At 39.5% G+C, this 25347-nt stretch overlaps 1 protein-coding gene across 1 annotated transcript in view; it reads right to left on the reverse strand.

Moving 5' to 3' along the window:
• Positions 1 to 355: 355 nt before the first annotated feature.
• Positions 356 to 25347, reverse strand: part of LOC139713490 (uncharacterized) — a 118132-nt gene continuing 93140 nt past the window's right edge. Inside the window, exons 7-15 of the mRNA XM_071625217.1 lie at positions 21720 to 21919; positions 19996 to 20089; positions 18852 to 18955; positions 14799 to 14910; positions 13004 to 13152; positions 12236 to 12385; positions 7188 to 7625; positions 5796 to 6092; positions 356 to 4415 (exon numbers count right to left, since the gene is read on the reverse strand). Of these exons, the coding sequence (XP_071481318.1) occupies positions 4260 to 4415; positions 5796 to 6092; positions 7188 to 7625; positions 12236 to 12385; positions 13004 to 13152; positions 14799 to 14910; positions 18852 to 18955; positions 19996 to 20089; positions 21720 to 21919 (1700 nt within the window). The 3' untranslated portion in view covers positions 356 to 4259. The remainder of the gene's footprint in view (positions 4416 to 5795; positions 6093 to 7187; positions 7626 to 12235; positions 12386 to 13003; positions 13153 to 14798; positions 14911 to 18851; positions 18956 to 19995; positions 20090 to 21719; positions 21920 to 25347) is intronic.

Raw genomic sequence — 25347 nt, forward strand, 5'->3', positions numbered from 1 at the left:
CATGTGTAACAGGCCAACAGGAACTGTATTAAAGGAAAGCAAGTCAGGTCACTCTCTCCTGAGCTGTGGCAATTAAGGACACACTTATGCTAATCTTGCACCTCATCCATACCATTCTCAACAATAGCAGCAGCAGCAGCAGCAACAACAACAACAACAACAACACCAACAACAGCAGCAGCAGCAATAACAACAACAACAACACCAACAACAGCAGCAGTAGCAGCAGCAACAACAACAACACCAACAACAGCAGCAGCAATAACAACACCAACAGCAGCAGCCGCAGCAACAACACCAACAACAGCAGCAGCAGCAATAACAACAACAACACAAACAACAGCAGCAGCAGCAACAACAACACCAACAACAGCAGCAGCAGCAGCAACAACAACAACAACACAACAACAAAATCAACAACAGCAGCAGCAACAACAACGACTACAACAACAGCAACAATTACTGCTACTCCTACTACTACTACTACACAGGTCATTTATGGGTATATTTGGTTTTGTTTTTGCTTCTTTGTTTCCACATAGACGAGGTACAGGACATACCAGGCTGTGGTAACCAATGGAGTTTACAAAGTGCTGCTGGTGGGGTCAAGGGTTAATGCAATCCACATGAATATTCATTTACATGAATATTCATTCACTACAGGATCTTTGTTCATTGTCTCATTGAGATTAAGCACTACTGGACATAACCTGTGTGACTTATTTGAAAGAAAATGTTATGATTCTTTCTGTTTTTATCACAATAATACAGTGTACATGACAATATGAAAACACACAAAAAAAAAAAAGAAAGAAAGAGAAGAAAGTATTTCTTTGTTGTCATGCTATGAAGTCTATTGTAACTGCAGAAACAGACATACAGCATTTGGGACTTTTGACAATGCTAAAGCTTAATACATACAAAGAGTACATTATTACAACTTACCCTGTGTAGAACAGCATAGACTTTGAGTTACAGTTACTGTATATTACAAATGACCTCAGTAATGTGTAATGTTTGCTTTACACCACTTGGACCTTTTTTTTTTCCCAATGTTGCCATGGTACACTTACACTTGTGTGCATATGGAAAGCAGAAGTTTGTCTGACAATAAAACAAATAATACTCAGTATAACGTTAGAATGCTATGTCTTCATTAACCCGTTGAGGACTAACTTATTTTGCTACAACACGCATTTCCCATAGACACCTGCCCGAGTACACTTGCTCAGGGCTCGTCCTCAACGGGTTAATCCGGGAGAATCTGTAATAGAAATAACAACAAATAAGTGAGCATCTTGGGGGCAGACTGTCCATTATCTTACAGCGTACAATTTCCAGTGCACAAATATTTCATCCCTTTTGTGTGAAACACTTGCAGGCACATTCAAATCCCTTCTTGCATATATCGACTTCATTGTTCATCTCACAGATAAAAAGAAAAAGAAGTAAGGAATCATGATTTGAAACAAAATTTGGCAAAATTCATTCATTCATTCATTCATCTACAAAATGTATGTGAAATTAGAATGGTAAAAATTTAAAAAATGGGAAGAGTGTGTAATTAATCAATTTGAGTGGTTTTCAAAGTGTCCCTCTACTCCACTGTCATGACAGCGACAAAGACATGCAGTTCATCTGAAAGAACACAGCCAACACTACAAGCCATTCTTAACCCTCCATGTGCTTTGACTGTCAGTTGACACAGGGAACTCCATAGCGTCGTACAAACTGTCTAAAGTCCCTAGCACACAGAGGGTTAACAAAATCTGGTTTCCTTCAAGGGAGTGCATGACAAAGACCATACTTTGATATTTTCTGCCACTGAATTTTACACTATGATCTCCAATATGTTTAGTATTTTTTCTTGTTTTTTTAAAGAAAGGTCATTATATCAGTCATCTGTGTGAAGAAACAAAGTCCAAACATTTCTCAAAATGAGATTTTCTCATGTGATACACAGCAATAAGTGATAACGTTAAAAGAACAACAACAACAACAAAAGATTGTCATCATTTTGACTAATGGACCCAAATGTTATTTAAAACTCTTGCTTTTTTTTCCCACTCCTTCAGAGACAAATTTGAAAAGGAAATATAGCCGAGTTTAAACATCACCGACTTTACTATGAACGTTTGCAAGTGTAAATGCACAGAAATACAGCATGAAAACTGCTCTGATTGTAACTACTGTGACTTGTGACTTCATCTGATTTTGCTTTAGTTTGTTTGCTTTGCTCTTTAAATAGTCATTTAATTATAACAATTATAACAGGTGAATGCAAATAGGGGCAGATGTCTGTACACATGACCTGGTCCAATCTCGAAATCATGTGGAATAAAAAGTGGAGCCTGGAGCAATTGTGGTGTTTTTCTGTGAAAATGTTCAAATTTTCTAGGTCAATTTTGCCATGGACTGGATAAAATATCATTCCCTCTAGATGATGTAATTAGAAGTGTTCTTGCAACTGTGAGCTAATCAGCGACAGATTTTTCTAATTTTCAGTAAAAGCATAAAAATCTATTTGAAATGATGCCACAAAAGGTTGACCTTCATTCAGATATTACCATCTATCACAACAACACATGGACAATAAAAAAAAAAAAAACATATCCCAGCAAATCAGAACACACAGAAAATCGTAAGTACAGTTTACAGAAATCTTTACATACGCAGCTCTTACAGTAGTATAAGTAATCCATTGCAATAGAATTCAATGTAAAGGGGTGATAGAAATATAAAATAAATTACATACATGTTGTATATAAAAATATATAGACTTGCACCAAATGTATATATATAATATATATATTTATATAGTTTGTGGTTTGCACAACCACTTTTTGTGTGTGTACACATGCTGCTAAAAGGAGACTTCATTGCAGAATTTAAGTAATACGCCCTCTGAATTCACGCATGATGGTAATTAACTTTCTTTTACATTCAAGCACAGCACCATTGATATCAACGACAGTAATCGACCAGCTCACAGACACACTACTGCACTCGCAAATCGTCTTCACTATAAAGACGGGACAGAGAAAGACTGGCAAAGAGCGGATTATCGGTGAGATTGACAGCAGTAATAAATAGCTGGAATAAACAAAACGCAAACCACGGACAGCCAAGTGGTTAGAATGGGGAAACAAAAACAGACAGATGGATGGACAAACAAACAGACAGACAGACAGACAGACAGACAGACAGACAGACAGACACATACACACACGCACAAACAAACAAAACAAAAAAACTAAAATAAAAAGGATCAGATACTCCAAGACAAAAGTGTGACATAGAGAGATATAGGATTAATGGAAGAGAGAGAGAAGGTAGATTAACTATAACACACATGAACAGCATTAAAAGACAAAAAAGAAAAGAAAAGAGGAACATTACATTCATGAAGCAACCAGGAATGGGGAGGGGTGAAAAGAGAAGAAACACCTGATACAAAACATCCATAAAGGTAAACATGGGAGAATAAAACAGACAGGAGAAGAATGCAGGGAGGGGTGATTATTAGATTGATCTCTCCTTGATCTAGTTATCCTGGCTTTGCCAGAGAGTTTTCTGAGACCCTTAGGTGTACACTCTTCAAAAGATATCTCCTTCCCATCTTGTTACCATCACTTTTAGTCTTAAAGCATTCTTCTGAACACTCCTTCTTATACTTTCTTACAGCTTTCATAGTTATTCTCAGCTACTGTGTCACTAAACAGCATTTTAAAAAAAAAGTCTTCTTAAATGTGTACTCTAAATCTTTTGGCTGTGTTATGACCAAGTTAGCAACTAACTCAAGACCTGAGCCACATGTCTGGATATGTCTTATGGGTGCACTGACTGTGATTTGCTGATCTAGAAGTTTTCTTTGTTCTGCAATTCACATGCGCAGCTATCATGCATAAAGCTGCTTGTCTTGTCCCAAACACTGGCGGTGGTTTGACCAAATAATCCTCCTCTTGAGATGGCCATCACCACCACCATCACCATCACCATATTGCTCCTTGAGTGCCATCTTCAGCATCATGCTACACAATATAATCCTCACAAGAGGCTGCGTCCACTGCTGCACACATCGCTGGGCGGATGCAACATCTCCGGCCGTTCATCGTAACGTTCAATTGGCTGGGTGCGGTCCCACAAACATAAAGCATACAAAAATAATTGTCACAGCTTAAAAAGTTGCTCTTACAGTGCATGCTGAGTGAAATATTCACATTGAATGTGGAGGAGTTATTTCAACAATTCATCCACTGCTATAATCTTGTGTCCTCCATGATAGGTTCATCCACTGATTCATGTGCTGATGATGCCTTCCCGTTGCTATGGTGACCATGGGATGTCTTCAGCAGCATTTTGTACGCAATCTCAAAGGCCTGGCCTAGTGTCAGAATGATTTCCGTGGCTAGCTCCTGTTGGGGGTGTGTCATACAGAGAAAGGATTGATTTCTGGTGAGAAAGGACCATTCACACAAGCTGTGAATTTCTCTCCAAAGATCAGAGACAGCAGCTGTGCCTACATGCACAAGTCCTTGCCTCCACAAATATGGTACCATGTCAAGTACACATGTGCTGGAAAAAAAAAAATCTATGAAAATATACTCTCAAAACATACACAAAATTTTACCATCCCCTGCCTGGATTCTTTGTCAGATTTTGGGTATGTCATGTGATGGTTCATGTACATTAAATTTCATGTGCTCCAAATTGACGTACCCTGTCAACTACACAGTGTAATTTTAAACCACCTGTGCGAATACTAAATGTACCATGAGCATCTATTCATGATGTATACCAGTGCATTGCAAGTGTTCATATAATTATGTTTTTTATCATTATGATGCCAAATCCTACATTACAAAACTTTTTTTTTCTGTTTTTATTAAATAGTTAGATCAAATCTCATGACAGTTTCCCAATTTCATATTGAAAGCTAAGGACAATAGTTTTGTATTTTCATAAAATCTGGAAATGTTATGATGATTACACACTCATTACAAAGGCAAAGCCCACTTCTGTGTGCTATTATAGTTGATTATTTATTGGCCTTTGGTCACAATCACCTTGATAATCAAACAAGCATACAAATTCAGTTAATTGTCCGTACTGATTGTTTGATTTTTTTTTTGGTTCTTTTTCGCAGCATGAAACTTTTGTGAATTGCCAAGGATACTGGTGTGCAGCACTGAATTGGCATTAAATGCATTGTGTCGACAAAAGACTTTAGCGTGCATTTTTCTTTCGCTAATCTTGTCTCCTTGCGAAGGTTTCATGCATGCAAACATTTCTGCTTTTTTTGTTCAGTATTCATTAGAATTGAGGGAGAGAGTCCTTCATGGAAATTCTCGGTATCGCCAATACCTAGGAGCCGTGCGCAGAGCAGCGTTTTAGATGCATTATGGGATAGCTCAGGGGACAAACTTGCCCCTTTTTGGCTTCATATGCACTCAGGTCACGTTCTGTCTTTATCCAGGGGTATTTTTTGTTGAAGATTTCTTCGCTTCCCATCATGTGACCAGCACCTTGAAGCAAGCCTTGCAGTAGTGAACCATGACTCTAGTGACTCGCAAATCAGTAAAATTTAGAAACTTTCAATTCTTTTAAAGCTGAATTATGGCCAAGAATAAAGGAGTAACAACGTAAAAGCAGACAAATAACTCATTGAATCGTATGGGAACTGTGACGCGTGCGAGACAACCGGAAGCGACAATGGCACCAAGGAATCCCACAGTGCATCTAAGACAGGGCTCTTCAGGGTGCGATACCGAAAATTCCCAAGGGGACCAACGTACCACAGTCTTGACGGTGAAGACGTGACAGTAGAGCTTCTCATGCTTGCTATCCTTGGTGATGTAGGCGAAGGTCTTGAGGTCATCCGAGTCCTGGGCCACGCACGAGATGTTGCAGATCTCGTGCTCCGTGATCACCATCTTGGACTTGGAGTCGATGAACTTCACGCCGGCGTAGTTGATGGAGAGCGTGATGGCGGGCATCTTCTGCACCTGCTGGGCGGAGCGCCGGAGGCGCGTGCACGCCTCTCGCGTCGACTCCGTGCCGTGCAGCTCCTTGATGATGGAGGAGCCCAGGTACTGTCCGGGGGGAATGAATAATTTGGTAAACTGATATTAACCCATTAAAGACTAGTCCTGAGTAAACTCAAGCAGGTGTCTATGGGAAATGCATGTTATAGCAAAACCAGTCCGTCCTCAACGGGTTAAAGAGGTAGACTTTCTTGACTGGACTGAATGTCAATTGGACCTTTCCCCAGTAATTTTTAGTCACACAGACAGATGAATCATTGCTGTGTATATGAGCATCTTCGTCATTACACACACTGTTTGTTGATTTCAACGCACACAGACCACAGTATCAAAATCAACCAAAAGGAATGGATCCATACCATGAAAGCCCTCTTAATAATGGAAAACATGTTTTTGCCCCAACCCCCTTTCATTTTGAATGCTTTGTATATTTTGCCATTGATGATATTAACCCGCTGAGGACAAGTCCCAAGTATACATGGGACAGCTTCTATGGGGAATGTGTGATGTAGCAAAATCAAACTGTCCTCAACAGGTTAAGGAGATATGCATTTTAAGTGCCAGTGAAGGGCACTCTGTACTTGCATCTCACTTGACAATACAGTTAATATGCTGGTTTGAACAGTTATCTTTGTACATTTACACAAGCAGTGGACACCTCTCATAATAACAGGCATACAACGACAACACATTAAAGGGATGGTACAGTATTGGTGGAGATGAGAAATGGGCTTTTAGGTTTTTGCGAGATACCAAGAAAACACTAATGATATAGTACAGAGCATACCACTTTAAGAGGAATTCAAAGTTTATTTGATGAAAAGTTGGTTTGGAATGACTGAAACATCCAAAAACAAAGTAAAACAAAGTGATCTCAATAAAGTGTGGGTCCCACACTTTATTAGAATCGCTCTTTTTTGGATATCTCAGCCATTTCAAAACCAATTTTCATCAAATAAACGTCGAATTCCTCATAGAATTACACGCTCTTTCATATTGTATTTCATAAGAGGTTTCTCATTATCTCACCAAAAAATGTTAGAAACCTGAAATTAGGTCTCAACCAAAACTGGACGATCCTTTTAAGTTTTATACCACTAAATGATACACGACGGGACTGACAAGGAAACTGAATGCACTTACAGAAGATGTGTAGTTGCAGCAACCTCTGATGAGAGCATCCGGTGGGTGCATCCACTGCGGGCCGTTGGGCTCGCTCTGCTTATTACCCCGTGAGTGCTTCGGCCGTCCGTTGCTGGTCCTCTCCGTCTGGCCGCCTTCCTCCGACGACTCGCTGGTCCGCATGCCCCGCTCCCGCTGCGTGGCCTTGGGGCTGAGGCAGCCGCCGTTCTGCCGCGCGTACTGCTCCGTGCTCGAGATCAGCTCGCGGAACTCCTCGTCCTCCGACGGGTGGAGACTGCCCTCTTCAGGTACGGTGGAGGAGGTCGAGTTCCTCGTCGGCGAGGTGACCTCCTTGGAGTAGTCCTTGTAGAGGTCGATGTCGAGGGAAGAGGATGGCTTCGTGTGCCGCTCGATCTCCTCCCGCTCCTCGGGACCAACAAAGGACTTAATCTGTAACTCCTGCAAGAGTGGGGGGGGGGGGGGGGAGGGGAAGGTGCATCAAGAAAACCAGAACAATGTTAAAAACCTTGCATCATCACCAACACAGTATGTGCTTTTATTTTGGATATTTCATCATGGTTGTGAATCACACACTTCTTTACAAAAGTTGTACAATAATCATTCCGCATTACAATTACACACCATTCATCACTGTGTCACAGCAACACAACATGGATGCTATTAAGAAACAGAACAATAGGGTGGATGGAACAAACACGTAAAAGAAGTTTGATGAATAATGTATCCCACAAGACAAAGCACACATGGCATATCTGACCTCAACTGAAAACAAGACTTTCTGAAGTAGAAGCAACAGACATGACTTCATGTAGGGATATTTCATTTACTGCTTCATGACAGCCATGCATGGTGTCAACTTCTTTTCAAACAGACAAAAAGTAAGACCAACCTCACAGATAGTCCTTCCACTTCTTCCTCTTTGTAGAAAATAAAGTTTGTTTGTTTGTCTTTATATTCCTGTGCATTTACTAGAAATTAGAGCCCCTAAAAACTTGTACATTCTAACTCACCATACGGCATCGTGATTCTGTAAGAATTATGTGCTCTACCTTGGGTCTAATATAACTTCAACACAGCAAACCCTAGAAACTCAAATTTCTGTGGTTGGGATAGAACAATGTATCTCTTACATTGTATCTATGATTCATATTTCCTATTCAATGTTTTTGTTCCACTGGGTGGAGTATATAAGAGAAAACATTCATTATGGTCTCTGTATTCAAGGCCTTCAGTATGAAGTTTCCTTTCAAAGTGATCACTTCCATTGCATTTAAATACTCATTCTGATTGCACAATGTCTATAACACACAAATCTCTCCACATTCTACATCTTGTAAAGGGCTCAAAATGGGACCCAAAATAACAGTCATTATATATCTTCTGCTACAAAACAACAGACACATTGTATTAATTTCCCAGCACAACATAAAATATAATTCATGATGAATATACGTAATGTTGAATGACTGGAATGTTTATGAATATTAATAACCACGGATTTGATATGTAGTGGCAACGGTGACAGAAATGATGAGTTACAATAAGATACACATAGTACATTGTATGTATATGAATGTGTCACCACTGATTAATGTGTGTGTGATGGAGAATATAATACACATATTGCATGTTCAATAAACATGGCCAGATGCATCATTCGAAGGAAATAAAACAACCCATCAGCATCAGAATAATAATAAAAAAAACACCCTCTGTGATAATGGCTTTTGCACAAGGCACAAAAGTTTCAATGCGCAGTAGCAACACTATAGCAGCCTGCAATGACTGGCGCAAGAAATAACTAGCTCTAAAGATGTACTGACAGAAAAAGTTGAAATGAGTATAGGACAACATTGCATGTAGAAAAAATCTACACCGTACCAGACACCCTACATTGTACATGGCTGATGAATAAATGCAAAGAAAGGTTGAAGGTCATTATCAAAAAGAGTATCTATGAATAAATGAATATGTGAAAACCAGATAAATGACTCAAACAGATATCTAGGCCCTTAATGATGATACATGTAAGAATGTACATGAAGTGTAATTGAGATGACAAATCTGCATGTGAATGAGGCCAAGAAATAGACATCAGAAGGGAGAAAAACAAAAGAAATAAAAAACTGAAACAGGAGATGAAATAGTTTGGATTTCTATGCCTCTCCCTGCTTGTGTCTGAATGCTTTCATCCGTCTAGTTTTGCCTATTCATTTCCAAACTGCATAGTTCACTACTCCAATGTGAAAACTGCAAGCTCATGGAGCATTATCTGTGACATTCTTTTTTTTTTTCTTTCCTATATTTCTTTCTCTCTTTTACGCCATGTATGAGATTTTTCATGCCCTTTGAGCACTCAGACTGTGTGGTAAAGGGCATTATAGATACCCCTATCATTATTATTATTATTATTACCCTTATTATTATTATCATTATTATTATTATTACTATTATTGTTGTTGTTATTATCATTAATATTATTATCATTGTTATTATCATTATTGTCAAAAAATAATCAAACAAACAAAATGTGGTTACTTGTGCTACCAGAGCATAATTGTTTTTCTTTGACAATCATTATAGATACCCCTATTATCATTATTATTGCCATTATTATTATCATTCCTATTATTATCATTATTATTATTATTACTATTATTGTTATTATTATTATCATTGTTATTATTATTATTATTATTATTATTATTATTATTATTATTATTATTATTATTATTATTATCATTATCATCATTATTGTCAAAAAATAATCAAACAAACAAAACGTGGTTACTTGTGCTACCAGAGCATATTGTTTTCTTTGAGAATCAAAAAAACAGAAATAGGTATGGTGGAGGTTGAACCCTGCCAAATACTTCAAGCACTATGCTAAATTTTGAATTCTGCGAGCAACCTCTGATCTTCCTTGAAGGAAGCCTTGGCATAATTAACCCATTGAGGACAGACTGATTTCACTACAGCATTCATTTCCCATAGACACCTGCCCGAGTATACTCGGGACTCGTCCTCAATGGGTTAACCTGTTGAGGACGAGTACTGAGTATACTCGGGCAGGTGTCTATGCGAAATGCGTGTTGTAGCAAATTCAAACCGTCCTCAATGGGTGAAGAAATGGATGTGACCTGATTTTCTACACAGAAGGCTGTAGCAGAGCAACATCGGGGCAGTGTTATGGCAACCAATTCTAATACCAGTGAAAGGAGATGATACAACTGGCAATAGGAAGAGTAAAGCATCTACAGGCCTCTAAACACCTACTGGGCGAGGTAACATATACCCCTCTATGATGAAAGGTACTGCACGTAGTTGATCAATACACTGTACATTTCCCAGGTTGCTGGCAGATCCTAGAGCTAAAATTGTAAGAAAACTGTAATGGGCATTGGTTTTACATACTAATACCGTTATGGGGATTCAGATTGATGCATTTCTTTTTCTTTTAAGCTTACTATTTGAACTTTCTCGCATCCAAATGTCATGGTCTTACACAAACTTAAGCTGAGTTGAACAAAATATGACAATAGCCAAATGTTCTCAGTTTGACCTAAAGTTGAATTAATATTTGAAATAAATTGAAACTTTGACTCCATAATCTATGATAATTTTTTTTTGGACTGCTGATCGATGATGATAAGCAGTTTTGAAAGCAATCCACAAATATTCCAACCACCTTTCAAATGAAATAAAACAGATCGTAAATACCTACATCTTCACACACTGTATGTACTTACATTTGTAGCATTAATACCATAACATTATGACACAAAAATATCTCTGTGACTATTAAAAAACCTGATCTTTGCAACATTTTTGTTTCCCTACATTTCCCCCCCCCCCAACTTTATACCTATTGTGCTTGCTAAGTTTGTTGCATACTTGGCCACATGTAAATTTTACAGCCAGTTTTCTCAACACTTATGTGTTCTCTGTGGCCAACCATCTGAACATTTCTGAGATTACTCTGTTGAGGATGAGTCCCGAGTATACTTGGGCAAGCGTCTATGGGAAATATTTAGTGTTGTAGCAAAATCAAACTGATCTCAATGGGTTACGAACTTGAAATCAAGGTTCCAAGGCAAAACATTTCTCAAGGAAAAGGTTGGGGTCTAGACAATTTGTAGATACTTAAACAGATAATCTAATGCTCTTAATTAACCCGTTCGATACTGAATTCTGATATCCCCATAGACTTAATACGCAGGCAACCAGATTCCTGTATGGAACTCGTTAAAGCAAATTTTACAAAGGGTTTTCAGTTGTTTTTTTTTTTGGTATTAGAGCACAGCTACAGTAAGGAAGAATAAGACCTAAATGAAGCCAAAATATGGAAACTAAGATATGATACATTTCTATACTATCATAATCATGCTCATTTTCTATCACAGATCTCTTTCTTTTAAAATTCACTATAAGAAAGGGGGACAAAAAGTGAAAGCCACATAAGGCCAAACAAAAGAAGAGGAGAAATGAGCTGCTGGTCTATGGAAAGAAAAAGAAGATGGATGGAGTCATGAGTATGTATGGCCCTGCTGAAAGTCAGCTCAGACTCAAGCCTATGAAGCTATCCAGCACATTGTGAGTGCTATGGAATGCCAGCTGTGTCAATGGGTTAATTCCGTTGGGTGTATTGAAGAAGAATATATCCGCAGATGACATGGTCCCAATGGTTGGCGCTAAGAACGCTGTTAATCATTAAGCCCGCACCATGGTCGTTAGTTCGTGGTGGGTATATAATATGGTGTTCTCTGAGAGATAAATTTTGGTTGTCTTGCCTGAAGAAAAGAGACGCTTTCATCTCGTTTGGGTATCTCTGGTGGTAATCTCTTTTCAAACCGCGGGGAATTCTCCCCATGAACGGCCGCCGATTTCTGAACTTGCCACCGCTTTTGGCGGACCGAGGCCGATTTTGGGGGGATCGGCGGTCTGTCGGCGGCTGGTGCTTGCTGCCTAACACGGAGTGACAGTCTATCGCGGGCCACCGGCCTTTCGCGGGGCAGGGGGTCTTCTTCGCGCTGCTGAGGTAACCTTACCAAGCTGTCACTGCCGGTGACGTCAACGTCGAGGGAGTGCGGCCGAGGACACAGCTCGATTTCCACCGTGCTGCTGTGTCGACTTCGACATCGGTCCCCGAGGGAGGCGAGGATCCGCTTCCTGTGTCCAAGCATTGGAATCTCCAGAACCTGTAAACATTGGGGGCGGGAAACATAAAAGAAAGACATTATCAGGGGATGTAAACACAGCATATAGCACTGTGCCTCTGAGCACATCCACTCATTCCTTGGGGTCATGATGCCCTGACCTCTGCAGGGTCAAAGTTTAAGATGCAGTTTGTAGATTCAGATGTTGAAAAAAAAATGTGCCACTGACGCCTTTATACATGTATGATATTTCTTACAAATCTCCAATGCCATCCTAGATTATAAACAGTTGGTTACCCCATGTCAGAGGTGAGAGGCTACTAGGCATTGGTCATTATGGCAAAGCTGCCCCCTCATCTTGGCTCTGCTGGTTTTTGTTCACCACAGCTTTCTCTTTGGGTGGGGCAAGTTCTCCTACACACGCTATTGAGAATTTTAACCCGTTGAAGACAAAACCCCAAGTATACTCGGGCAGGTGTCTATGGGAAATGCGTGTTGTAACAAAATCAGCTCATCCTCAACAGTTTGATAGTGAGTGTGAAAAATGCAGTCACTTGTGCACAATTGCTTGAATTATTTGTCAATAAGCAATATACAAGTGTACAATGTAGAGGAAGTGATTATTTAATGCGAGACAAATGAGGTCAGAATGATGCTTACATTTTCCAGCTCAAAGTCCCAAAGCTCCAGCGCCCTCTCCATGGTGGAGATGTTGTTTTCCAGGAAGTTTGGGATATAGTCACTCAGCAGCAAGCTCCGTAGCCAATCAGAGACGGAGGCGGGCTTGGGTGTGAATTCTGCACCTATCCCTGCATTACAGAAAGAGTATTGAATGCAATATGTGAAATAGAACTGAGGGTTTGTCATCTACAGTATGTAAATGTTAGTTCTGAGAATTCATATGGGGGGGGGGGGGGGGGGGGAGGGGGAATTTTCTGAATACATTTAAGTGAATAATCAACCCCCATACTTGACAAAAGTTTTGTAGTGTCACTTTAACTGTAATGGATTACTTATCCTGTCATGCTGGAAGTTTGATGAATTCATCTAAAAACTTTACTAGATTTTACTTTTTTTTTTAAACCTAATAACCTTATTATTTCACATGTAGTTCAATACGATTCTTTTCCTTTTGAATTGCCTTACACTCATATGCAGAAATATCATGAAATAGCATCAGATGTTGATTGTACTCCTAGTGTAATGATGATTAAGATTCAAAATCCCCCCCCCCCCATTATCATTCTCCGCCATTTTAAGTTGTAATTGTTGTTCATCCATGAAAACTTGTTCAGCTTTTCTTACATGCTATACTCAGGATGATGCAATACCTGAGAATGGATTTAATACATAATAGCAATTTCCTCCCCTAAATTAAAAAGTATACAATAAACTCATTGCAATTCAACCTCGACCCTTCACCTTAGTACTCATTACTGATGAAAATTTTTCCAAATCCAAGCAGGAGATAATTAGTGACCGAGCAGCATTAAACCAACAAACGAATTGCCCATGTCAATTTTCCAGTTAACCACAATATTGCATTTGGGGTCAATTCAGCTGGTTTGGGGTTTAAAGGACATACTCTTTCTAAACCTTGGATGTTTGAAAGTATCCAGTATGCATAAACAGTGTTCTGGTAGTTTTCAGTGGCCCATTTCACTATCTCATAGTATATTTTCTTGATTTTCTGCCCTTAAGGTGGGAGACCGTGCCACATACAAAAAATCCTACAGATAATTCACAGACAGTCAGTAGTACATGTAGCTTTCATACTCTAACAAAATCAGGAAATGAATATTCTTGGAATCATCTGCCAATCCTCTATCACAAATAACCATGGACTTCTTAATCCCCTTTCTACTCCAAACAGTTTAAGCATCGCTCAGTGCACTTCAATACAACCTTACCATCAAAATCTCTTTCTTGATATAAAGTGTCACTGAATTCACACATGCTTTAATTTTTCTATAATATGTTTGGGTTAGCTAGCGACATCCAACTTTAACTTTAGTTGGGCAATTTCGATTTATATTGTTTCAAAGCTGAGACCCTTTTTCTTGGAAATTTTGAATTATCATATTTTTTTTTTCTGCAAGCTTTTTAAAGCAGTTACACCATCAAGTTATTCATGCATTGATCATCAATTTCTCTTCGTATGGGGGGGGGGGGTTTGACAGAAATATTTTAGAGAGTAAAAAGTGCAACTACTGTAAAAGCTGTTATTTTCTGTACAAATATTTTTATCAATGAGGAGCTTACAGACATCTTAATAGTGAGGTGTTGCTTTCACAATTAGATACCAGGAACACAAATCTAATGTGAACAAGATGAGGTGGTGATATTTTCACACGCTGCTGTATTTGCTGGAGAAAATCTCCCCTCCTCCTCCCATGAATATAACAGCTTTTACAGTATCCAAGAAGGGAAGGAAGAATCTAGATAGGAGGGTCACCTATTGGCTTCATGATGGGCAGGCATCTCGTGGCTTCCAGGATCATCCTCCGATGGATCTCCTCCACGATACCGATGTCCATCAAGTCCTGCTCCTCGATGATGTCACCTCCCTAGCAACAAAGTAGAAATGATGGAATACTGATCAACATCAGTATTTTCACATGATTTTCTTGTACCACAAGCCATAACCATAACCCCCCCCCCCCAAAAAAAAAAAAAAAAAATATATATATATATATATTTGCGGGTGCTTGAATTCAGGCTAAGCACTTACAGTTGTGGGTCCAGTCCAGGCAGGGGCGCACCAGGCCCGCGCCCCCCTTTTATTTTTTTGTTAAAACAAAATAGGTAAAAGAAAAGAAAAAGATGGGGGTGGGGTGCGTGCTCCTCCCTTTAATTTTGTGAAGGCACCCCCTATTTACGGAATTCCTGGATCCGCCCCTGGACTGCCTGCTTGCATGTTTTTATCCAGTCCTCAGAAAAGACAGAATTCAATTTGACACATTTATGCGCATGATACTGAGTTTCAAAGTGATGTGTTGCCTGATCCATTCAAATGCATGCCCTGTACAAGAACTGCTGCATACAAAAGGTGTACCGCATGTGCTTGCATGAATAGTAAAGCCTATTGATACTACTACTAGGAACCATGCAAGCACACAAATATTCATACCCGGGAGGCACCACTGACGAAGCACACGATTCCATCCATTCAAAATGTGGAGAAAAAATTGGGAAGATACTTTTGCAGGAGTTTAAGTTCGTGCTAGCCAGAAGTAGCATGAAATATGCAAAAGTTGGACTCTGAATATTTCCACATTCACCGTTATTATCATTACGGGAGTTGTGCGAGAAACAAGCACTATGGAACAGAAGCAATTCATGATCGCGGGGTTTTCCCTAACTTTGCCTTATTTGCTCATTATTACATCTGCTGATTAGGACAACATCTGCCCGCAGTATTTTCGTTGCCAGAATCTAGCAGACATCGAGTCAAGATGATGTAACCCTATACTGATGATCCAATCCCATCACTCCCTTGTGTATCAAAATGGCCTCCACTTGTGAGACTGTTGCATTGTCGCTCCCAAGAAGCTTCGCACATTGTTGACAGTGTTGCCAAGTCTCATGGAAACAAATCACAGACTGCAAGCACGAAAGAGAAGCCTGTAACAATTTATATCTACAGATGTTGGGGCACAGAAAGGGCTAAACCCAAAACATAATCAACCAAAGTGTAATTTCCACCAAGTTCATACTGGCTTACCCCTAAGCGAACTGAAAAAAATAAAAAATAAAATGAAGATAATACATGTATTTGAGGTTTTAGCTATATCAGTTCTAGAGTAAGAAAGTCACAGAATTATAAACCTTTCGATATAGTACTTTATAAAATGGGTTCAAGAATGTAGCCAATTGGAAGCGCTGAAATGAGTCACGTGTGCGTGCATTATTTTCTTCAGGTATGCACTAAGAAGAGTCTCTCTTCCAACTCCCTGGCCTGACGTACGTCACAATGTTTTACACTAGCAGTGCGCACTCAATCAGTTGTTACAAGTGCGTCACGCGCTACTATACGCGCTGTCAATCATGTAAACAACTTCTAGTTCGGGCCGCGGGCTGCCACAACAGCCGGCGGCCTTTCTTGTGCATAACAGTACGTGGCGTACATGTACGTATACTCTTATACGTACGTACAGTACTAGGTGAGTGTGCGGGATTTCCGAGTGCGACGTGCGTAAATGTTTGGGACGAACATCTTCGGACATCTTGACTTTTGAGCGAGTGCTACATGTAGCTGACTGGTATTGACCCACAAAGGTACGTGAATAATGCTGTTAGTTTTCGACCCATTTTATAAAACTAATGATGCACAGGATTATTTCGTGGCATTAGTGAAGGTGCAGCTCACTCTCGAGTATTGACAACGGTTGCAAACATGCACTCGGCTGCGCCTCGTGCATGTCGCACCATTGTCAATACTCTCGAGCGCGCCGCACCTTCACTAACACACTCTATCCTGTGCATCATTAGTATAGTATCTGATTAAATTCTTATGCGGAGGTAACTTCGTGAATTGCTACCCATCAGATATTTTTGTGTATTGTTAATTTCCCAGTGGCGAGGACCTAGTACTCCTTACAATGTACTTCACATTTTGCGAAATAGACAATTGTCAAAAGCAACAAGACTAGTTACATTGTACATGACTTTTGTTGTTGTTGTTTTACTTGGTGATTCCTGTGCATATTTTGTTCTGCATTAGAAGTGCTGTCCTAGTGTGTTGTTCTGCTCCAGGTATCGCTATGTCATGGCTCACGCAGCCAGCGATACCTACCATGTAGTTACTTCGGTGTAGTGTATGCCAACTCCTTCAAGAGTTGGCAGCCAGCAAAACCTACTGTGTAGTTCCTTCGGTGTAGTGTATGTCAACTCCTTCATGAGTTGGCAGCCAGCAAAACCTACTGTGTAGTTACTTCGGTGTAGTGTATGCCAAGTTCTTCAAGAGTTGGCAGCCAGCAAAACCTACTGTGTAGTTACTTCGGTGTAGTGTATGCCAACTCCTTCAAGAGTTGGCAGCCAGCGAAGCCTACTGTGTAGTTACTTCGGTGTAGTGTATGTCAACTCCTTCATGAGTTGGCAGCCAGCAAAACCTACTGTGTAGTTACTTCGGTGTAGTGTATGCCAAGTCCTTCAAGAGTTGGCAGCCAGCAAAACCTACTGTGTAGTTACTTCGGTGTAGTGTATGCCAATTCCTTCAAGAGTTGGCAGCCAGTGAAACCTACTGTGTAGTTACTTCAGTGTAGTGTATGCCAACTCCTTCAAGAGTTGGCAGCCAGCAAAACCTACTGTGTAGTTACTTCGGTGTAGTGTATGCCAACTCCTTCAAGAGTCAATATGATCATAATGAATGAAATGCAAAATACCTGTGCGTCTAATTCTGATGCAAAGCCTGTACGGACACCCCCCAAAATTAACATTGTACAAGGTACATATGTTGCAAATGGCCAATTGTATGAAAACACCAAAGGTAAACACGGCTCTGGCTCGAGTTCAAGCTGGCTGTAGTCCAGCTCAAAGACAAACACATTTGTGAACAACTGCTGGCATTACACACCTCTACTTTTCCAATCCTTATCAGACCTAGCCTTGGCTGAAAGGAAGTACAGAAACAGCAAAAGTACAATCTACTCGAGAAGATGCAAAAATAGATACTCCCAACAATGTAAATCTATAATGTAAATGCAGGCCAATGGTAAACAGCACGTGAAGCCCTTTTCCTGTTATTAGAAGCTGCTTTGTTATTTCTGGAAGAGAAACCTTTTAGAGTTGATCTACTTTCAGTCAATACAAACTTGCTTCTTGATGTTGAGAATTGAATGCGTTTTAAATGTGGATTATACCCCGTTTAGAGTCCCCCTGTCTAGGAGGACCTCAGGAGGACCTCCGGAGGACATGCCAGACATAAAATGAGCCTATTTTTATACAAACTGAAGTGGGGGGTGAGAGAGACCCCCGTTTAGAGTCTCCCTGTTGTCTAGCGGAGTGAGGTCAGCACACATTTCTATGGAAACTTGTGGAAGAGCATTTCTCCTCCAGAGAGGCAATTACAGTAGATTCTCTTGCGCACTCCGCCTCAAACAGGGCAGATCATCGGAAGTGTGTGCAAAGTTCACGCCGTGTTTATGCCGAGATCATTTCAGAGTTCCCTCGTCTGGCGTGACCACGGCACAACCTCTTGAGGTTGTGCCGTGTTTGGGGGGACTCTTAACGTGGTATTACTGTAAAACGAGGAATGTTCGCATGCATTTTAATTTCGCCAATTTCGCGAGCGCCAAGATTCGCGAATTTCGCGAGCGCCAAGATTCGCGAAATTAAAATGCACGCGAAATGTCTTATCTACATGTACACTCTGAAGCATTGAATGCAAGTGGCAATTCGTGAAAATTTCTTGCCACGAAAAAGGCCGTCGGCTCCAGGTCGCGAAAATTTCATGCCGCGCATATATCATGTTTTACAGTAGTCTAGAATAATGGTGGGATGCACTCACAATGAAATCCAGGTGGTCAAAGCCGTTTGCTATCAGCATGTTCTCATACTGTCCCAGGTTTAGGCTGTCCAACCACTCCCCTACAGTCTGTGGTCTTCCAGGGCCTATGGCATGGGGAAGGAGGAAACGGGAACAAGAATAGATAAAAAGAGATAAAAGGAGGGATATGAAAAATGGGATAGATAGATGGATAAGTAGATACATAGATGAATATAAACAGAAAGATAGATATACAAATAGGACATACAGATTATAGACATTATTCAAAGACATACAAATAGACATACAGTATATATACAGATGGAGATATGATAGACAGGTCAGAGAGAAGGAGGAAGCAAAATGACACAAATTCCATCAAAATTTGAAATTCTACAAGAAAAACATGGGGCTTTGATGTTTCACAGGTTTTCACCAATATATGAAGAGTTTGTTCGCAAAAACCAATAAGTCCATTTTTGAAGATTTTGAAGTACGGTCTCTGTCGTAAAGGACAAAATAATACCTTTTAAATGATATATTGGTCACTACATATAAAGGTACATTTTTAAAGTTATGGTCAAAAGAAGCAAAAATTTTCTTATTATTCTCCTTATTTTTCTTGACCTTTAATCGCAAATATCTCCACTTGGCAAATATGGACTGTTTTTGCGAACACATTCTTCATACAATATTATGTACTTGCAAATTGAAAGAAGCCAGTATGTTATCACCTCACAATTTTCCTATATTCAAATTTGGTTTTTACAAATATGTACCATCCAAAGCATGCTTTGGGTAATGATTTAATACCAAAACTGCAATTTCCTCAACCCTAAAATCATGAATGCTACTACTTGGATGCCATTACTAGATTACATCAACTTGATTCAAAGAATATATCTCATTCCTGTTGAAGTAAAAATTTGTATTAGGTTTATTTGGAGACTCATGACACTATGACATCAATACCTCTACTACAGTCACCATTGTAACTATAACAGCATCATTTTTTGAAATAATGGGAAACTATAGAAACTCCATACAGCTTTCTTTTTTAAGGTCTGAATTTAAAGGAACCTCTGCCGTTTCATTTTTTTTTATTTACTGGTTGGAGGTCCACTTTATATTCTAGCACAAAGTGACACTGTTGATGATGTCTCACTTTCAAACATTTTTTCAAAGTCCCGCTGGAAGTCCCGCTCGTAGACCGACTCTCGCACCAGTCCCGCCCCGAACGAGTTCATGATGCTCTCGATCTGTCATAGATGAAAATGGGAAACCAACTCTGCGTTCACATACTGCCATATAAAAATACAAAGGTACAACTTGTACATCCCTATTGTAAGTTTATCAAAGTCACATACATATCGTAACACCTTACTTTACAGTATTTACTACAGAATTTTTGCATCAACACCTATACACATCCTAGAAATTTGTTTCTTCTTTGAAAAGAAGTCAAGTGGTGGGATTAGTTATTTTTAAGCTAGTGTTTCCTTAAGACATTTCATACAAAAATGTTTAATGTTTGATACACAAATTGGTAAAAAGAGATATCTTTTACTATTCTGCTGAAAGGGAGAAAAAGACCTAATTTGTAAAACAGAGTTTAAGTTTTGTTTGACTGTCTATACAGGCTAGCTTCCACTGTCAACTCGGCAACAAAAATGCTTCTTTTCTAGGAAAGTGGGTAAAAACTGTGGAATAGAGTAGGGTTGCTGGTAAGCAACATGGGAAGAAAAGTCAAGACTCATTGGACGACCTATTACGGTATTACACATACATTGTATATATAAAAAACACTGATAATATCAAGCAGAATGTTAGATAAATTCATGACAGATTTAGTTATAAGCTATAATATCCTCCTTTGCCTTTAAAGGGTGTGTACAGTTCTGGTCGAGGTGAAGATTTAGCTTTAACGTTTTGTGAGATATTCAGAAACCACTCTATGAGATGTGAAAGAGCATGCAGTTCTAAGGGGTATCAAAAGTTTATTCGATGAAAATCGGTTTTGAAATGGCTTAGATATCCAAAAACAAGGTGAAACAAAGAGATACTAATAAAGTTGGGGCGTGTCGCCTTTTATTATTAGCACTTTTTTGGATATCTCAGCCATTTGAAAACCAATTTTCATCAAATAAACGTTGAATCCTTCTTAAAATTACATGCTCCTTCATATTTCATAAGAGGCTTTTCATTATCTTACTTAGGAATGTTCAAAACATGAATCCTTACCTCAACCAGTACTGTACAGTCCCTTTAATAAGAACATGGAATCATTTTGAGATAAAGGCATTACATTGCATGCCTACGTATGGGTGTGTTTATCAACTCACTTCCGGTGTTGCCCAACACACTCATTTTATAATCCAAGAGAGATGCCACGGGTAAAACTCAAAGTCCCAGAGACAACGGTACTAGACAGGTTTCAAAAGCACAGTGTCATACATACAAGTCCAGAGAATGTATCACAAAGAACCTACGTCAATTTTAGATTTGAGAATCAGCTGATGATTATGGTATGATGTGTGTGCCTTCCAAGATTCTAACTTCACTGAAAAAAAAATCGATGAAAATATTGGAGACTTTTCTCTTTTCTGCAGGCATATACATAACGAAATAAGGGGCAAACTAATTTTTTTATCAAATTTGTTTACAATTTGAGGAATGAACTGAATGGGGAAGACAACGGCATATCATAATTTCCTAAAAGCTGATCTCAAACCTTAAGATCAACTAAAAGTCTTTGCAAACACCCTCCAAATCTCCACTGTAACATTTAGGATCCCATAGTGTCCCTACACGCAATGTGCCACACCCAATTGGGCCTAGACCCGACCAGAAGTACATACAAGTATGGCATCCGCCCAGCCATCCACCTACCTGTTCCCATTCCGACGACTCGTCGATGCCCACCCCTTGGTCGTCTCCTTTCGCCGGCCCGTCCGTCATCGTCCCGTTCATGCTGGACATCCTGACGGAGAAGGCCCCGGCCCGCTCCCGGCCCGGGTGGAGCGCGGAGAAGCGGTCCTGCTGCGAGAGGGAGAAACTGCGGCTCCCACGGTTGGATCCGTAAATCAGTCCTGTCGACGAAAAACGGTGAGAGGGGGAGATGAAGAAAAGAAGAGAAAACAAATGGTTAGATGTTCAAGAAGGTCCAACAATGATGTTTGCTGTATAGACAAAAGTAAAGTAAGCAAGAAATATATAAGCAAGAAATATGTATGATGGAACATAATAATGAGAACTCACCCAAATGACTGTAACTTCAATGCAGTCTTTTCTCAGAGCTCGCATAATTATATGAGAATTCACCAAGGAGTTCCATTGAATAAGAGGAGTTGTACACAAATGGGTTCCCAATGAATATGAATTGATAAGGATATTCTGCTGATAACACAAAACAAAAAATGCCACGCGAGTAGGACAGTACTTAATGTCAGTGAATCTGGTAGGTGGTCTCTTTTGAAGACACAATCATCTTTCACATAGCTTGCACAAATTGTATATTGTACAAATTTCCTTGCCATATTTTTCTCATAACCACACCCGACAACTGAGGTCACTTTCTTTCTCAGAATTCTGGGGATGATTCAGTCTTGTTTTTTCTTCTTTTAATTCCGACTAGCCACCAAATCATTTCCAATTTTAAAAATCCACTCTTGTTTTCATAAAAGAAGTCAGCTTCTCCCCCACAACAGATGAGGTCAGCCACTACAGGAAGATGAATTCATGAATATTATCCGTCTCGCATGGAAGTTCTAGATGTCACTACCGCTTCACGGAAAGCCCATCATATCATCCAAACACAAATATGAATGCCTAGCACAATGTCTAACCCACACATTGTTGATGGTGTGTTTTCCTTGTGTGAGTAGGGAATGACACGCAAGAAGTTTTCAATGTTTCTGCGGCAGTGTACATGTTTGTCTGTGTGCAATGCCCCTTGTTCACATTAAGGAAACTAACCGAATATCCTGTGTGTATTCTGGAGCAGAAACCGGGGATTAACCCCGTTGACACAGATATATTATCACCCTGCGAAGATAATTCACTGATCTCGTGGGATTAGGGATTTAGCGGGAAGATGTGATGATGTCAGAGGGGGTGGTGTTTACCACTCATCACCAACAATTTCATTCTGCGCAGCTAAACTTCATCATCACGGGTATGAGCACAACACAGAGAGTGGATTCACTGATTGTGAAAGCAACCCAAAAAGGCATTTTCTTCTTTGATATAGGCATTAGATCTCCACTCAAAGATCATGCCGCATTTTACATGAAAGTCAGATCTCTTTGAAAACAAATGAATAACTTCAGGACCACATTCCTTGTAAAGAAATGTAAAGTATATGATATATCATTATTTAGTAGATCTAGGATTACAACATTCATTTATTAACTCGTCATCTACTGCTAGAGTGCTGCAGAAATTACATTGATATACCTTGTACACATGTAAAAGGTACAAATGTATAAGAATTCAAGCATTAATTGGTACTTGCACAGATATGAAATACCTAAAGGAACTAACTGTTGTTACTGGCTAATTGTAACATGTTTGCTGTGTTCAAATAGAGAGGGAAACAAAGGAAGCCATGATATGGCCCCTACAGGGGAAGATCAGACAAGTTTCATATTTGCATCACAGTACATAAATCAACAACTCCATGTTTACATTTGTGGAAATGAATGTAGTTCTTGAGCAGAGAAACCAAAACTCATTCATTCATTTCCATCTCAAAACATAACATTTGCAAAAATCAAAATACAAACGTCTTGGTACAATTTATCCATTTATTCATTTTGAATGAAGGGATCATAACATCACATATAAAGAGACTTGTTGGAAATGATCCCCATAAAACAAACAGAACCTGGAAAAAAAAAACATTTGAAAGCAAAACCTACACAGTTCTGTCTGAGTTAGCTCCATTCAGTATAATCAACTTTAAAACACTGGCATTTAAAGGCATTTCATCATCGGCTAATTCGAACTACAGAACCAAAATCCATCTATGGAAGTGATAGAGCCAGCATTGGCTTGCACCTAAAAATTAATTTTAGTATAGTATTCATATCACAAGCACAAAGTAAAGTCTGGACTAACACGACACGCAAATAAATCAAACCCGACAGACAGGAACCGGGAACCGATTATTCCGGTTTCACCGTAGAAACGCCAGGAAAACGTAAAGACCTGGCTTCCTTTTCTGCTAATCACACAAACTTCAGATACAATGGTGTGTATACAGCTGAACTCTTAAATGGCAGTCTGAGCATTCAAGCTTTGTGTACTACAGCAGCTGCTGTATGTTAAGCAATCTGAATTCATCCTAGTAGGTAATCTGACACGCTGCAAGAGCATCAAAGGATTAAATTACTAAATAGCCTACTTTGAAGAAATCATATCCATTTAAATAGCTCTTTTAAAGCAATGTAAAGTTTCTTCAGTGCATATAGATTGCATAGACAAATTCTTTCTGGCATCACAAGTTTTACGGTAAGTGTTTCAATATATGATGTAAAAATGCTAAAATGCAATGTACATGTATGTGTACCAGCTTTTTTCTGCCACTCTGTACCCTATAATACATTACCCCAAAATATGGAACTGACAGCACAGATGGTTGCCAAAATGACTTAAAACCATAACAAAAATCTACCTTTCTCTCTCTCTCTCTCTCTCTCTCTGTCTATCTCTCTCTCCCTCTCTCGTAGGACCTACATATTCAACACTTCATACACTCAAATGATTCTGAACAAAAAAAAGAAGAAAAAGCAAAACAGGAGAGAAACTCTGTAGCCAACGTCCAAGAGCATCGTCCAGAACGATTTTGAACCAATCAAACATGCAGTTCATATCTGACTGTAATGAGTAGTGCACTGGGCATGAACAAAAGGCAATGACAGTATCATACAGAGTTCTTGATAATGGTACCCTCATGATTTGATATTTACCACTGTTCTGTGGACACAACAAGCAAATTCCTGAAATTTCCTGGACAGAAATAGTTAATAAAGGCTGCTGGGTCAAAATACATACAGTTTATGGTCAAATCAGTCAATCCGCTCTACACTGCATCAAGTCACATTATACTGTCACAACAGGAGAGATTTTCCCCGACTAGCCATCAATGCAGACAAAAACCAGAGTGAGTGGAAAAAGGCGGTTAACATTTTGATGATCAGTTCCCCTCTCTAGACCAAGAGTACAGGTCCAAAGACCAAGGTTCAGGGAGACACAGCAAACACCAGCACCACACATCCTCTCATCTCTGTTGTTAAGTCAGCCACAGTGACAGGATTAGCACAGAAAGCGTCACAGATCCACAGGCGGGCCCGGACAAATGATATAAAACAAGTCTTGGTATGTTTGCTCTACAAAAACATGATTTCTTTTCTCACTTTGGTGTCTACACCCTGATGGGGTTGTTTAAATGCCACCTCAAGTAAGAGTCGCTTCTTTTTTTCCCTATATGTGAACTAATCAAGTGCACAAAATGGTA

This window comes from Diadema antillarum, unplaced genomic scaffold, assembly GCF_040938485.1.
Source record: "Diadema antillarum isolate AM-2024a unplaced genomic scaffold, OU_Dant_1.0 seq00001984_RagTag, whole genome shotgun sequence".
Lineage (NCBI taxonomy): Eukaryota > Metazoa > Echinodermata > Echinoidea > Diadematoida > Diadematidae > Diadema > Diadema antillarum.